The following is a 17,534-nucleotide window of genomic DNA, read 5'->3' as shown; positions in this document are numbered from 1 at the left end:
GGGGGGGGGGGGGGGAAGGGATGATCCTACTTTCAATGAAGTTACTGCAAATCCGTTCATTTTTGTGGGAGTTCACGTCCCTAGTATCAGAACTCACTGGGACGATTTTCAGGGTACATTTTTGTAGTGCTGTAAGCACTTTCTTGTAGAGGTTGGCACCAAATTAGTTGAAGACCAGTAGTAGTATAATTAAAAATTGCGACCGACTGTTATTTCGTAATAGCACAGCGTGTGCCCAGTTCCTAGGGGAAAAGAATCTTGCAGCAGCTGAAGAATGCAGCCTGTGATCTCTTTCTTCCCAGGGACGCTCCACCCAGCCCCATCGCTATAAATGGCAATTGGGCTTCAGGGAATTACAGCAGGCAGTGAACTAAGCAAGGCAGGTTCCTCTGCAGCTGACATTTTCACTGCTGGACATGAAATTAATAAAATGGAGAATGACCTTGAGCTATTTTCTGAACATTAGAAGGGCCTCAGCTTCATCTGGGGCACAGTCTGGATTCTGTAAGGATGTTGGTGCAGTGGTGGTGGTGGTGGTCCACATGAGCTTGGTCAGAGGAACTTGTTTCAGGGGACCACAGGAGGGGCTGCAGCTGAATGAACAAGAAGGGAGGAAGTGGGGAAAAAGGCATTTCTGGGGTTTTATTCTTATCTGTGTAAACCAAATGAAATTAAATGCTTCCCCAGAAGTTCCCGTTGCTCACCAGTGGTTGAAAGTGGCACTTAGAGTGTCTAGTTAGAGATGCCTGTATTTTGAAAGCAATTCCACTGTAGTTTTGGTCTACCTCATAGCTGATCTGTCAGCATTTGAAACATTGGTAATTAATCTGCATTTTTGCCATTGGCTTTAATTACTCTGTCAAATGGAAAGGGTAAAATTCACAAAGTCTAAAGGATTCCTCAAGGATAAGCTAGTTCATTCTGTAATGAATGATACATGGGTAAAAGTAATAACAATAACATATACTCTTATTAATTCTGTGCTGTGTGAGAAGTCAGAGCAAAAGCATGTTTAATTTTTATCAGTGGATGGTTTGAATGGAGAGGTTTAAGGAAAGTAGCCTTCTATGCAATAATAAATATCAAGTTATACACTTAACAGATGATTCATTTTTACTATTCTCCTCAGATTCTGCCTGAAAGCATTATTGGGTATTTGTATCTATCTTTACCAAAACATCTCTTGTATACCCTGTATATAATTTTTTCAGCTAGGGTCACGTATTTCATTAATTGTGTCAGTCCTGTAAGATACTGAATGCTTTTGTATGACCCAGAGCTGTATTAGGAGAAAATACTACTAAGACAAATTTCAATTTGCATTGTGTGGATAACTAGGGACTCAAATACAGAATTTCATATGGGTGAGAGCAGTTGGGACAGTGTTACCCTAGATAATCTGCCACCAGCAGAATGTGCTGTCTCCGTCCTGCTGCAGCCCACTTACCTGTGGGGAAGGAGCAGCTCAGGGAGCTGCCCACGGTTTTCCTAATGCCAGGAATTCTAGCTGCATGCTTTGAAGGAAGAACCACTCAGGTCCCAAGAAAAGCAAAGTGATAAAAATTACTTTAAAATCATTAGATGGAATTAAAAAGTGTAGTTTGAGTTGTTTTTCTCAGGTTCTCACTTTCCAAAAGCACAGAGAGCATACCAGCAGGCTTCTCTCTGCAATGGCTGGAGCTTTACAAATTCCTTACATAAATACATACACTGAGATCCACCTGTAGTTTCACATACCTCCTGGAGATAAAGCTTTAAAGCAAATACCAAATATCAGCAAGTTAACTTGTAAAAATACTGTGGAATATGGGAGTGTTACAAATGCCTTTAAAATCAATGTCTTTTAGAAATATACTCAGTTTTCAACTTGGGCCCCTGGAAGGTTGTTCTTGTAGCGGAGGATATTTATTCTGTTCCATTTTTTGAATGGGATGCAGCTGTTGAATTCTTCAGACCTGAGTAAAGGCTCTTAAAGAGCTTTATTTATATCAGTTTTTTTTCTGTCCTCCTCTGGTTCTGAACAAATAGCCACAACTTCAGCTAATGGAAATTGTAGTGCAGCTAAGTTTATAAAAGTCCTGCTGCTTTGCTCTGGTGACTTTTCTGAAGAGCTGGGCCCTTATGTGTAATTATATTAAAGTGTGTGAGTGTAACCTCCAAAAGAGGTTGGCACATGGTAAACCCCCATCCACAGGTGAGCAGCTCCCATAGATCCCTGGGTTTTCAGAGAACAAAGAATACATTTAAGGTGAACAACTAAAATTCATCTGCAGCCCATTAGAAGCACATTGCAATGATACTTAAGTGTATAATCCCTCTTATTTCAAAATACAGGCTTATAGCTTGAGTTTCCCTTGTATAAACTTTGTGATTATTAACAAGCTATATCAAATAATCTCCTTTAGGTCATTAAAGAGCATAATGCAGATAAGAAGAACTCTTTAGATGCCATAAATCTCAAAATGAATTTGCTCTCTAGACCTCTCTGTTACCAGAAACCTTTGATAGTAAGGTCAAATGCTGTGATATTTCGATATTAGTAGAGTTTGATAAAAGTTCAAAAGCAATATGCTGTGCTGCTACTTGTCTGTGGGATGGGGAGCTCCGTGTATGGCAATACTTTGAGACTCAGCAACAAATCTAACCTGGCAAGTGATTGTTGATTTTACAAGGATATTGCAGTGAAGGCTCTAACTTCCTGTGTCTGCATGCCTCTTTTTAGCAAGAACGTCATACCGGCTCTTAAACCCACACTTTTAGTTCCTTTAAGTACTTTCCACAATGAATAATGAAAAGTAAAATTCGAAGAGGTTTATGTGGATCTTTCAGCTGAGTAATATATATTTTAATGACAGTATTAATAGTGTCAATAAGAGGAGGTGAACAGCTGCTGTGGCAACAACACAGACAGATTAAAATAATTGGATCAGGGACGGCTGCTAGATTGCCATTAAAAATTTTAAATAAGGAATAGAGAGCATTTGGCAGTCACCAACAAAAGTGTATGGGGGAGAAGGGGAGGGGAAAAGAAGAAATAGAAGAGATGGGTAAGAAGAGGACATTGGAAAGCTTTTATACTCTTCATTCATCTAAAAATAGGTTTTCAGTCTACTTCTGACTTTGTTTATGTTTATGTCTTTCGTTTGGAGACTGTAGATAGAGACGTGTCTTTTCAAATGCTTTGGGAGCAGGGCCTGTGCTCTTTAGGCTTTAAGTTTCAGAGACAGGACTTGGAGCCTTGGTTGCGCGTGGCTTCAAGAGCTGGACAATATCCTTGCTGCACCCTCTTCTCACCGAATACTCTTTTAATATCTGGTGCATCATTTTCCAAAACATCACTTGAATCCGTAGTTCTGTGTATGTTCTGCTTTCTGCTGCTGAGAAATCTGAACGTACCCAAAGATGGGAGTTTGCCCTTGTCATTCAAGGATTGTTGAGCTGTGGGGCTGTACCTAATGCTGCTCATCCCACATGGGTTTTAGAACTTCAATAAAGGGAAAATCTGCTGTGTGGCTTTTATAAAAGCAAAGCTGTAAAGTGGGGTTTTGGGGGTATTGCAGTGACTCGGAATATCTTTGACTACTTTCAAAAGTCTTTGAGAAAAAATAGAGCATATTCTTCTGTTCTTCAGAGATGACAGCAGCTGCACCAGCATGTCTGAGCAAACCCAGCTTTGGTTCTTCCAGGACTGCCTTTCAACTCTCCATCAGCTTACCAAAGTCTCTGCAACTCTTTCTGATGTTTTCCTTTTCTAGGAACAGGGGTGATGCTGCACATTCTCTTTTAATCTGTCTCACTGTACAGGCTTTTATTAGAGCTTGATATAACTTGTCAGAGTACTTAAGTCATCTCTGTTGGAGTCACTAGTTTCTGCTAATAGGTAACACTTAAAATCACGAGAGAAAACCCCCAAGTTAAATATATTTCACTGGGTTTTATTTGCTTTCTGCTTTGTAGAGTTTGTAAGGCACAAGCAGACAGCCTCCGGAGCGGTCGGCGTGTTTTTAGTTACTGGACCAGACAGCTCAGATATAATTAAACTGCCTGTTTGCATATGCAACTTGCTACTGCTTCTATATTTTCACAGGTCTTAGGGTTACATCAGGCGTAAGTCTGATAGAGGTTGTTGTAATTTTCTTACTTATTTTTATTTTTGAGTGAACTGTGTATCATTTGAGCTTGTCTCTCGGGTTCCCCAGTATAGTTCAAAAGGAATCCAGGCAAGGCTAAAGTAGTCAGCATTTTTCAGTTACTTTTTGTGGAAATACAAAAATGGAATGTGTTTTTATTCAAAATAGCTCTGCCATGTCTCCTGGAAGCTGTTCTACAGGGGGGGGTTTTATGCCCCAGGTTCTTTTTAATGAGCTGTAAAGGATTTTCATGGTGCAGTGCTATCCCTGGAGGTGAAAGAAGGCTCTCTCAGGAACCCCTGCTCACAAGGGGAAAGGTAGCCAAGCACACAGGATGCTTGAATCGTAGCTCCCATGAGGCACACCAGAGTGTTTTGGACTGAAAACATCTTTCTTAGCTGCAAACTTTTTTGAACTTTTTGACCAAGCCATTTTTTTTTCCACAGAAAACATATCTTTCATGAGTATTTTTAAGACAAATGCCTGATTTTTTTTCCACTGAAAAAATGAGATTTTTAGGTCAATTCTGTTTCTGAAGCTATTTTTGGCAGTCCCGTGAGGCTTTTGTGGCCAGCATTGGTCATTGGTGTAGCAAGAGATCAGCCAGAGGAATTCTCAGCTGCCTGCTAATTTGATTCTCCTAATCCTGCACCCTTGCAGAGTGAGAGTCCAGTCCTTGGAATTTTGCATAATTAATAAACAAATTTAAAGTCCCATGCTGCTTATCTGTGAATGACAAAGTTACAGTATCAGAATCACTTAACCAGTTTCTCAGTGAGAGTTTAGGCCAAGCTCAGTTTAAAGTTTTAAGATGAGTATTTTTGAGTGCTCTGGGAAGAAATTAATCCCAAGTAGACAACAGAAGTTAATTTTCTTCTTTTTTGTGGCTAATAGGGTATATTTTATGTAACCTCTTTATAAACTGTGAACATTTTGTGTTATAACATTCCACCCTGAATAGCGTATTTTTAAATACAGAGCTGTGCATTACTGAAAAAAGTAGTTTGAAATGGCGAAAAATAATTCCCCAGATGTACTGGTAGCTAATAGAAAGTGTATAAAAATAACGTCATCTAGGTGTAGACAGTGTACCCCAAAGAAGCCTGATTTTTTTGCAGGGAATACTGTTAGCTACTGAATAATCTGAAGAACCCTGGTTCAAAGTAGAACTCAACAAGTATTGCTGGACTCAGTTTCTGAGAAGGAAACGCCTGCTGTCAACCTGTAGTTCCAATAAATAGGAATTGAAACCCATAGTTCTAATACAGCTCTTAATTTTTTATCCAGGGTAAAGAAACATAAACTTGTCTGGAGTTCATAAATACAAGGGAGACAGGCTAGCTGGTTTCTTTGCACCCACCAAAAAAGGTTGGTGATTTTTAGATTCTTTGCTTGCAAGGCAGCTGTTGTGCAGAGCCTCAGAATGGCAGTTCCTTCATTGCATGGTTCGAGTGAGTGGGTCCATGAAAGAACACATCCCCATTTCTGGTTATATAAATAGAAGAGTTTTGCTCATTAGAGGAACTCAAAGGAAAATGGTACAATGGATATGTGGGCTGAAGACACTTACTTTTGAAGAAAGATTGCAAGAACTACAAATGTACAGCATAATTATGAAATGACTAGCAGGACATTGATCTCTGGCTACAGTATTTTAATGGCAAGAGATAAATCTAACTTCAGTGTCCTGGGTTTGTGTTGGGATGTAAGTAAGCACAATCAATGACAGTAATTTTCTGAGAAAGTTATTCAGCTCTCTTTACAAGTAAGACAGTTTTTCTTTTTCCCCTGGAAATCTTGTAAGCTATGCTGGCTGTCCTTAGCGCTGCTCAGCCCCGGGTAGTGAAGTGGAAAGAGACTGGAAATGGAGGTGAGGAGCTGCATGATTTGAGGAGTTGATGTCTGATCTAATGCTGAGGCATTGAAAATGCTGAGGCCTGTGCATTGATTTCCCTGGGCTTTGGATAAGGCTCTGAAATGAGAGACATCTGATGTCTGTGTTTACGGCTACCAGGCAGGTACTGTTGGCCAAGATGTCGAGCCAGGAAGGGCTGCCGGCATTTCTGAGCTGTGAGCGCCAGCCCTCATACCCCGGCAGGTGGGAGGCTGTTCAGCCTACCTCGATTTAGAGGTCCACAAAGCATCTGAGCAGATATGTGGAAAAAAAAATATTTATATAATCTCCCTTGCTGTTGCCATGAACTCTAGCCTGTGGTTTCTCCTGTTCCGTGAGCAATCTGATGAAGCATTAAGTCGTGCCAGCCAAGAAACAAAGTTGTCGCTCTGAATGATGACTTGGTGAAATGCCACGTAGGGTAGAGCTGCCATCAGAATCATTGGTGATTCACTGTTTGTTTTTCACAAATTTCCTACACTCCCTGCCCACACACTATAGATGACAGCATTGTGTATGGGGACTGTGAACATGACAGACATTATTTATGAAGCAGTGGCTTTATCAAGGATTTTTTTCCCCCTAACAAATTGTGTAAAATGCTCAGTCTCTGTGTTGCTGTTGTCAAAACCATGTTATAAATATAGCTGGCCTGCTTGCTTCAGTAGAAAATTTTCAGAGGTGTTTCAAAGAGCTCTAAACTGTGTGAGGTCAGGCAGAAACCACCGAGTGCTCCTCGCTGTGTTCCAAGGAGCCATGGCAGCTGCATCCAGCACTCTTCCAGCTATTCCTGATAGGGAGAGTTGGGGCAGTTACAGTTGTTTTTGAGCTCTCCATAGGAGGGGAGACCTGCCCCTTCTTCACCACTCCTTGCACTGTCTTGGAACATCTCCTCTAGAGTAAGAAGCAGGGAACCCAGTCACGACTTGTCTGTGTGACTGGGCTTTCCCCTCAGCTGGGCTTTCAGCTTGCTTCAAATTAGACAAAGGAAAAGATCAATTTTTCCCCTGCTAGGATTCATGACATCTGGCATCAAAAGGTGTCCTGGGAGTCACAGCTGCTCCAGCTGGGCTCTCTCAGATACTCAGTACACAGATTTAGGTCAACGACATTATTTTTACCTTATTCTTATTTTACGAAACTGTGTAGTTGGATCCAGGTCCGTAATTCAAATCTGGTTTGGTCAAATACTAAAGGACATTGAAGACACCATAGAACTTAGTTATTGGGTAAGAAAACTGAATAATCTTTTACGTAGTGGGGTAGAGATAAGCATGATGGAGAACATGTGCTGAATGTGATGCTCATGGTGATATCAAGTTTAATTTTTTCATGCTTTAGCTAAGTTTGAAGAAAAGAGAACAGCTTTGATTCAGTGGGTGAAAAAGCTGGCACTACTGACCAGGTTCAGGAGATCCATCAACAAACTGCTCAAATACTGTTTATTTTCAAACCAGTTTAATGACCTTGCCTGTCTTCATAGTTGGACCAAGAGGAATAAAACTATGGAATGAGAAGTTGCGTTAAGATTTTGAAAGCACACTGGTTAATTAGGCTGATCTATATTTGAGTGGCTTCGTCAAGTGGCGTCCTTTGAAGACTGCAGTGACATGTTTATCCTTTTCTGTACACTCTGCATGAAGGGCATGTAATCCAGGCAGTCTTGAGCAAAATAATGCTGATGGTAAAGGGGTTTTGAAAGCTGATGGCATGACAGCTGCAGCTGTATAGGTTCAGTTTGGCAAATAACAGTTTCTGTAAGGGTCAGGTTTTATGGCCATGGCTGCGTTACTGTTGCTTTCTTAAATTTGGGTTAGCTGCGTAGAAGAAAGTAGAGACCAAGAGCTGTTCATCTTCTGGCTTGGTCCATGAGGAGCTTGTAACTCTAGCAATTGTTTCTGTTTTTCATAACAGTGGGAACTTTATGGGCTGTTTTTCCCTTTCTCTGTCCAAAGTAAATGTGCTGCTTGAAAACAAAGAAAGAAGTTGCAGACTGTCTGGCAGACACACAGTTTGAACTTGGGGTGACTCAGGTTGGAGGGGCAGTTTACAAAATGGACCTTTCCCCTGAAAATTGATGTTGCAGCATAGTGATTTTATTTGTATGGATCCATTTTACATTTCTTGCTTTAGAATGCCACATTTTAAACAAGCCTCCAAGTTAATAAACAATGATGAGCATCAAGGTGCTCTTTAGTGGTCTTTACAGGTGTGTACACTGATCCATCAACCCGACCTATAGTTATATATCCATTGAGAGAAGTTTGTGTGGTTCCAGTGTAGCTGAGCTGGTTTCTTAAAAATTTATAAACTCTTGTTTGGTGTTTAACTTAGCCTAAAAACTAATGGCTTGCTTTCTGCATGTTTGAAATTTGCCTGTCCCTGCCTCTGAGAGTCATGTGTACTCTGTGTCAGTAACACCTGCAACACTGCTGGCTGATGATATAAACTCATGACTCAAAGAAAGCATCTTAAATAAGAAAATGGTTCCTGCAACATCTTCATTTCAGCCCAGGTTGTAAGAGAGAATGTGCTTGAGGAAGCATGCATGGTCACAGTACACAGTAAGTGGGTAGTTGCAGGTGAAGGTGTCCAAGTCAGCTCTGAGAGAGGCAATTCATACATTGAATGTATGTCTTGCATATATGAGCTTGCAGGTCATTCTGGAGGGGGCTGACAATCTGTACCAAGGTTTAATATAGTAGTGGGGGTAGATGTTAGAATAGTCTTTAGCCTCCTGATTAGGGCATTTGCCTGGGATGGGGTAAAGCCTGGTTCAAGCTCTTGCTCTAAGACAGGTGGTACAAACATTCCTGAGTCCTCTGTGTCATAGCTGAGTAACTGAAAGCTCTCTACTTCCAAATGTAAATATTAGGAGATGTCTTGCATTTCATTCCTATCAACTAAATCACACCCCCCAACACCAACCCACCCTCTCCCCCCAGAAAAGAAGAAAAAAAACCCCAGAATTGTTTTCCAACCAGACCTGGTATGTAGGCAGTCAGAATGGCTGTTTTCCACAAGCGCAACAGATCTCATTTTCCTTAGACTCAAAACCCTTTCTGTAAGTAATATCAGTTTATAGAACGTACTGGTTTGAACCACTGGAAACAATAAGAATAGGGCTTTGTACTGAATTAAAGGCTTTATTACTAGTCAAATCCAAGTTCTTGGAGTCATAGAATTAATTATTTTACCTGATGATGAGATTCTGACAGTATGCTCAAGTCAGATAATGTAATCTGCGTGTATCCTAAAAGCTCAAAATCCAGGAGGTAAGCTGATCTACTCAAATATGTATTTTTAGCCATGTGTACAATACTCAAGACTGATACCATGTTTGAATGTTTGGAAATGACAGTGTGTGCTCTCTCATGTGCATTCTCTGTCTTTCAAATAGTAAATCATTTACTTCTCTCTAAAATGTGGCAATTTTTTCTTTTGTACTGAACATAATAGAAATATATGCCTCTCATAACTGTTCAAAGCATTGGCTGCAGTCACTTTCATACTTGTTATTGGATGCAGAAATGGTTAACTTCTGTGCTGCACTAGCAGAGATCCTTATTGTTTCACCAGGGCATTATGTTCTCCAGAACCAGTAAAGCTACAGATAGAACATATGATTATATTTGTTTAATCTAAATTGTTTAAATGCATTTCACATGTAGTTTCAGCCTTATGTTTTCATACGCTTAACATTAACCTCATTAGTTTTAGGAAAAAGAACAGTATTTCATATTCAAAATCTCATTGGAAATCTTTACATTTAGTAAGAGCATAACATGAATGGTTGGCATTCATGGCATGAATGTGTACTGCAACCTGCAGTATCTAGCAGAGGTTGTCCTCAGGATGGAGACTACCTTTTCCATGACCTGGGGCACAGGAAGTCAGAGAGGACACGAGAAGACATGCCATTCTTTGGCAGATCATGGGCTGTGGTTCTTTGTTCATCTTCATGAGCAGTTGAACACTGAGGACTGTTGGGAGCACATTTGGGTTGGCCACAGAAGCTAGAGAAGGGTCTATTTAAGGCAGCTTTGCCACTGAAAATAATACTGGTGCAGTTACTGTCTTTGATTTTGGGTCAGCTGCCATTAGTTTGCAGAGTTCACTTTATTCCTGCTGAAGCAGGGAACTATTATAACACTTGAGAAAAACATAGAACCAACCTCTCAAAATATAGAGTATGTGAAGTGATAAAGGGGGTAAGAATTCTCCTCTTAATCAATCCAGGCTATCCCAGATCTCTTGTATCAAGGTTGAAAATGCTGGCTTTTGTACTATAGCCCATTACTGTGGTCTCAGATGGTTTAATTACTGCAGTTTGGCTTGTAACTGCATGCAGCGATGGTCACGACAGGTATGCATGTACTTTCAACCTGCAGCAAAATTCAGAGTATTGCAATATGGCTTAATTCTCTTTTCTGACAAAAATATACAGAAATCCGTTTACATGAAGACCAACATCTAGGCTTTTTAAGGTGTTCTGTCTCCATTTTGGCACCTCCAAAACAGTAGTCTTCCCCTTCTGGCTCTTAATTATAGTGCTTCAGGATAAATTAATCCAAAAATATTGATATCTGCTGAAGTAAGAAATTCAGAAAATCTGAGCATGTATTTTGATGTATTTTAGTGGAGCTTTCTAACTTCTGGAGGTTGGTTTTCAGGCTGCATAAAAAAATTCAGTACAGAGTGGGTATCTTAGGGATGAATATTTTGCTAGGCAATACCTTTGTACATCATTAATGTTTATTAATTTCAGAAAAGGAATGAAATACATCTCCATCACGCATCATTTTTTTTAAGGGAATGCTTGTAAAATATTCTAAACATGAAATAGTATTCTGAGGTATTTGGAAAGAAGAACAGGAAATATTTTTCACTTTATTATAGCAATCTTAATACTGCTGTGAAAGTATCCTCATTTTTACGCTCCCTTAGACTGAAGATAGAAGGGCTTCCCCCACCTCACACACTTCCCCCTGTCTTGTGCTGGCTATGGAGAAGCATCTGGAAATTGAGTGGCAGAGAGAGTCGGGCCATAGTATCTGTGTTTCCTAACTTTGTTAATCTACAGGTGGCCATTTTCTAGGATTGCATTAGTAAAGGACTAGACATTTGGTCCTCAACTGCATGTCGATCTAAAATAGATGTTTAACATAGTTTATTTCCCCTTTCTCCTTATTTCTGTCAGGAATAGTATTTTGTACATTGATTTCACATGATGAGTATATAGCTGTGCTGGAGTGACTGATGTTCACTTCAGAACTGGTTTTGTTTCATACTAGCAGCAACAGCAGGGAAGTGAGGAAGAGAGGAATTACCTGCACTGACAGTCAAATTGTGAGGGTTTATACCTGAGAAATCTGTAAATAGGGTTGAAATAAAGTCACCAAAGTAAGTGAAAGGTTTATGAAATGGCAATGATGTGTGGTTTCATGAAGCTTAAAGAAGTAATTAAGCAAACAGAATTAAGACATTGCAGTGCTGTATTTGCCATGTTATTTGCAATATAATCTTTTCATGTGCAAAAATACTGAATTCTTTTACAGTGGAGATCCATCTAAATACAAGTGTTGCTAGGGTAGGAGAAGAACAAGTAGACATAATTTTGATCTTAGTAGTTTTAAACAGATTTGAGCATTGTAGACTAATGTAATAGACAGCTAATCTGATAATGGCACTTACCTAAATGAGTACAGACTAAAGTCAATAACAATAATGCAGTAGGACAAAAATTGCTTTCTCCATCTTGCATTAACATTTCTGTTATCTGAAACTGCCATGTGTGTAAGTTCTTATTTCCCACCCTGTACATGATCCACATTACTCACTAAGGCTTAAAACCTTGCAGAGATCAACAGAGGTCAATCATCACCTGTAGCTTTGCATCTACATTCAGGATTCCTTGAAGTAGTTGTCAACCAGTTTCTGTATTGTACAAAGGACAGAAGAACAAGTTTTCACTAAAAGATATCTGAAACACTGTGTGTTGGAGGCTTGGGAAAAAGAGGTCAGGTACACAAGAATAACCTACATGTGCTTAAGAGTAATTTAATTGCATAGTGTTACCTAAGTCACAATGTACTACTTAATGTTTATTTTGGAGTCACTGAACATCCAACCCATTAAAAAATGCTTGAAAGAATATTAGTAAAACTTCAGTCTGCATCTTATTAAAAATGTGCTTATGACTGTGGACAAGAAATACAGGAAGAGTGGACAGATTCTTCAAAGGCACAGGATGCAGTTAATCAGACATCTCCTTTGCTGAGTCATTTACTCTGGTATTTTAGTTACCCTTTAAGTGAACTGCTTGGTTGAGTGGAGCAAAGATGTTAGATGTTAGTGGGAGGGCCAGAGAGAAAATGCAGATGAAGCTGGAGACTTGTGAGGGAAAAGAAGTGACTGGTTGGTAGAGGAAACCAGAGAAGGCTTTTAGTCTAGTTTAAGGTTTTGTAAAAGTCAGTTATGAAAGCACCCTTACAGTTAGCAGTTTGTGTCTTATCAGGCTGATCACTCTATCCCAGAGCAGTATTTCTGTTTGCACTCTTCTCTGTTTGTTTTTGCAGTTTGTTGGTTTTGGGTTTTTTCTCCTTCTTGATGATAAAGGAGCCATTTGCAGGTCATATTCTGACCTCCCATCCAAATAACAAAGAAGCTGTGCATGTATGTCTGAATGTACATGCAGGGCATAATTTTCAAAACTTAAGTCACTCTGACTTGGTGCTTAAAGATCTCCTGCTCCTCCTAAGCTTCTTCAGGGATCTATGTCAGGCTGACGTTGAAGTTGAAGCAGTCGATGGAAATGTTCCTCCTCATAAAGAGAGAGAAACAAAATATTCTCTGTGTCTGTCCTGCCTTTTCCCTCCTTTCATTGCCCCACAGAGTGAAGAATAGCTTTAGACAGAAGTGTCTGATGTAATTGCACCAGCACCTGTTCTCCAAGGGAGCTTGACTTTTCTGGACCTCTCCCAAGCCTGGTTGGTTCTGCAGTAATTTACATGTAAAACTGTACAGTGCTTTAGAAGCAAGATGAGGCTTTTAATGTACCTTGTGTCATGCAAAGCATAGGAGTCTGTGAATAGATTAAATTATCAAATACTGTGTTTTGGCTCATAGAAGACAGTAATATTTATCTCCCAAATAAAACAGACTTTTTCATGGAGACATTTCTTGAGCCTCTCACTCTGTTAGCAGATTAGGAGATTCCCCTGGCCCTAACACATGATCTTCCAAAAATATTTTAGTTAATTAGTCATGTGTTCCATTAGCATAGTAAAAACCTATGTTAATGTGACCTAGCAGAGATTTTATCAAACACATTGAGTGTAAAAGAGGAATGTTGTCTTTAGTGCCCAGCAACTGGTCAGAGTGTGATTCCACATTCTTTATCGCTGCTCAGTGACCTCTTCCTGGTGTTGGAAGGTTCAGAGTTTGCATCCCACCATTTTTAGCTAGATAGGATCAACCCAGTGAGTGCCAGGGACATACTGGGAGCTTGCAGACTGCCAGAATAAAAAAAAAAACCTGGTTGGAACAGCCCTCATAACCTTTTGGGGGGCTTTCTTCTTTTGCTTAGTTCTAAACCCTTGACCTTCTATTAAAAAAAAATTAGGTGGGGTGCTCCTATATTGAGGTAAAATTACCCCGGGTAGGATTCCTAAGCCAGTGCTGCGTTGGCTGCTCTGCTCATATAACGCAGCACTTCTCTCTGCGAACAGGCTTACTGGGGTCCTCAAAGCAGAATATTAATGCAGGGCTGTACCACAGCTAGCACGACCCTGTCCCTCCAAGTTCAACTGATGGGCTGGGCTAACCAGTGAGCTGCAGTTTTGCGGTGCTACAGCTCACTGCTTGCAGTTACAAAACTAACTCAAGAGATAGGGCAGAGGATGTGGAGTTAACTCCAGAGATAGATTTGCCATTGGTAATTTTTATCTGAAAAAGAGCAATAATTCATGTGTTCATGCAAAATTCAGTTAAGAAATATTTATTTAACTTGTGGTAATACCTAAAAACCCCATGCACCCCTTCATTTTTATGCTTTATGGGAAAGAGGACATGTCCTAAAAAGTTTACAGTTGTTACCTCAATATTTTCTACTGGGCATCTTTTTTGGTTCCCATTCCTGTTTCAAAATTAAATATCTGTTTTAAATTTTTGTGGTAGACGTATCAGTGATCTTTTTGTTTATGAAAATGTTCATCTCAGAGAAATAGATAAGATAAAATTTCCCCAAACTTCACCATAAAGACCTATATTTCTCTCTCTGTACCATTTTGACTGGAGAACTTTTTGTATGTTACATGTTCACGAGGACTGAATTGCATACTTCTCTACTTGTAAAGTTTCTTTTGCATTATCAGGTTTGGAAAGGAATTAGTTTCTTAGTACACATTGTCTAGTTGTGGATTCTGTTCTTGATCACTTTTATCTATAAATGACAACAGCTTTTAAAAAAATGTAAATGTTTACTTGCAGTTTTGCAAATAAGGTTTATGTGACTCTTGGTGCTTTCATTTTGCTTGAGTTGAGCTAGTCAGCTCAGTGCATATCACCGTGCAAACCTTTAGTTGGAGATTACTAAATAGCTCATCAACAGTAAGACACTAGAAGAGCATGAAGAGATAAAGAGGCAAAAAATGAAGGAACAAATTCCAGTAGGCAAATACTGGGCTAGTGCAGAATTTTGCATTATATATAAATATCATAAAGATACTGAGCGTAGTACATGCGCTGACTGTATAGATGTGCAGTTGTTCACATTGGGGTAACATCTTTATCTATTATGGTTGCCCAATGACTTACAAAAATAGAAAAAGTCCCCTTCATGAACTCAAACATGCTTCATGCACTGTAAGAAATGCTGTTCAATGTGTAGTTCCTTTGATCTATATTGCTAGATGGTGCTACACATTTGTGAATGATTTTTTTCTCACGGATATGTGAATACACACATGCAGTCGTAGGTATGCATATAAAGGTATGTATATATGTGTGCATACACAGATGTATATACAAGTTGTATGTGTGCACATACGTATACATACACATATATAGGCAAAAGATATGGAAACAGGCACAAGGATGTTTACATACAGCAGGATGCATAACTGCTGAGTAAAGTAGTTTCACAGATTTTTGTAAGAAAGCTTCAGCCAATGTCTCTTAAAGTCAAAGGACATCCTTTGACTGCAGATGTATGTGCATAACAGATAAATTATAAGTGAATGGTGAAAATATGAGCATGCAGTGAAGGTACAGATGTTGAAATTTAAACTGAAAAAGGGCACTTAAAATGAGAGAGAAGTTTGGTAATTAACTCCACCATGTTGTGATGAAGGGCAGGTTGGTGGATTTGTCTTTGCAGTTCAGCTGAGGTACATCAGAGTTTTTCCATTATCTACTGCTGCATTAGGTTACACCTACTGACAAGCTTGATGTTTATTTTATAACATGGTTAGAATGAAAAACAAAATCTTCTTTCTCTCCCTGTAGTGTTAAAATGTGCTCTTTGATGATGCTTTTATGAATTCTGAAATTCTTGCTTGAAGTTAATTGTCAACTTTTAATATTGTCTGTGTGTTTGCACTTCTCTTTGACTGATGATTACTTCTCTCACCCAAGCTAAATACTAGCAAAGAGAATAGCTTTTTGTGTATGTTATCACAGGTGGGAGATAGAACAGCTAAAGCTTTTGATTTGCTTTCCAAGGATAATTGGTACCTTACAGAGATGTAGCGTCTCTCATGTTGTTTTCCTGTATAAATTTTAACACATACGTTGTTATGGCTTTTCAAAAACATGAAACAGTTTGTCCTTTAGTCGATCTTGGCCTGAACACAGTATCATCATAAGGAGGGGATGGGATGTGTCAGAAAAGAGAAAGGGCTCTGCCTGTGTACTCACTGAACAGCCAGGTGGTGTGGAATTAGCAGATTGAAGGAGATGTGTATTGTCCATAGACCTGTGGAGGTCTGTGTATCTGACTAACTGTGCAAGGAAAGGAATGAAGTGATGACTGAGTACTGTATAAAGAAAGCAAACTGGGAAAAGCAGACAAGGGTGGGTTTTTTTTTTTTTCCTGCTTTGTGCTTTTGGTTACTGGAATCCTAATGTTTTTGCAACAATACTTGGTTAAATGGTTTCAGACAGAATAGTCTTTTTGTTTTGCATGTCTGTACTCCTTTTAAGGAATGCTGCTCTTAGGAAAACAAAGATACTTGGAAGGTTAGAGATGTCCAAGAAAGTGGCCTTTTAGAAAAGAGAACCCGTGTTGTTTTTCCTAGCGGTAAAAGAGATGGTTCTGTTTATTAAACTCTGCATACCATATGATGCTTCATATTTTTCCATTTGATTTCCTGTAGGGTGATTTCACTTGGAACAGCATGTCAGGGCGCAGCGTTCGGCTGAAGTCAGTTCCCGTTCAAAGCCTCTCGGAGCTGGAGCGTGCTCGGCTGCAGGAAGTGGCTTTTTATCAGTTGCAGCAGGACTGTGACCTGGGTTGTCAGATTACTATCCCCAAAGGTAAGGGCTTGATAAACCCTCTCTGTTTAGATTGCTAAGCCACTGACTTCACATTGCAGCAGTAGAAGGGAGAAAACTCTACATTGTTTATCCCACAGATGTTGTCTTCTATTTAATTTTTGCTTAAACAGAGTAACTATGTAAAAAAGATGAGTGAAGTTGTTTGTCTGCTATGTCCAATTGAGGCCACCTGGGGTGGGATCATCTGATCAAGGACAGATGTCTACAGGGTAGATAATCTAAATCAGACCTATTCATGCTAGGATGTCTTGATACTCAGTTGAGAGAAAAAGGCTTTTCTTCTACTTCCTGACATCCGAAAGTACCTGTCTGTGTAGGTCAGATAGATCATACCATGTATACTGTTGACTCTGGGGGAAGCCAGATATCACTGTTTCAGACAGACAGTGAAGATGTCTGCATATTTCCTAGTGCTTATTCTTAGAAAACAAATTAATTTTCAGCATAAAACATTGAACTCCTAAGGAATGGGAGATTAATTGAAAAGGAAAAGCTCAGGTATCAGAATCTTGATGCAGGATTTGTGCACATAGTAGACCTGTACTTAGGTTACTGTGCAAGCGATCTCACTGAAACTAATGTGAGAGTTTCCATTGTTTCCTGTAGGCTGGAGATCAAGCCTAGCAGACAGCTGTTGTGCAATCATCTGCAAATCTGGCTTTCCTGTTGTTTCTTTCCAGTTGTTCTATACTTATCTAAGGAATAACAAGGGACCACTGAAGTCTTACTTTTGGCTACAAGCAGAGGTACTGTGTGGTAGCGCATACACAGTGCTGCCACAGGAGCAGTTTTTAATGAATCAAAGTTAAGCAGAAAAAAGTTGTCAAGTCTATGAAAATAATGGTGTGCAAAAGAACAAAGGTGAAAGACATCAGCTTGTGTATTCATCAGTTTCTTAGGATTTGCAGAAAACTCCTACCAAAGCCAGTGACATCCAATTTACCAATTACAGC

At 39.5% G+C, this 17,534-nt stretch overlaps 1 protein-coding gene across 4 annotated transcripts in view; it reads left to right on the top strand.

Moving 5' to 3' along the window:
• The window catches only part of ARHGAP6 (Rho GTPase activating protein 6), a 316,856-nt gene that overhangs the window by 236,235 nt on the left and 63,087 nt on the right, over positions 1-17,534 (top strand). For all 4 annotated transcript variants that reach the window (XM_026850458.1, XM_026850466.1, XM_026850443.1 and 1 more), the window contains exon 2: positions 16,401-16,560. In XM_026850458.1, coding sequence (XP_026706259.1) covers positions 16,422-16,560 — 139 coding nt within the window. In that variant the 5' untranslated portion in view covers positions 16,401-16,421. The remainder of the gene's footprint in view (positions 1-16,400; positions 16,561-17,534) is intronic.

This window comes from Athene cunicularia, assembly GCF_003259725.1.
Source record: "Athene cunicularia isolate RWA chromosome 1 unlocalized genomic scaffold, athCun1 chr1_part1, whole genome shotgun sequence".
NCBI classification, from domain to species: Eukaryota; Metazoa; Chordata; class Aves; order Strigiformes; family Strigidae; genus Athene; species Athene cunicularia.
Note: the sequence above shows the minus strand (reverse complement) of the source record. Positions and strands in the feature narration are given on the sequence as shown.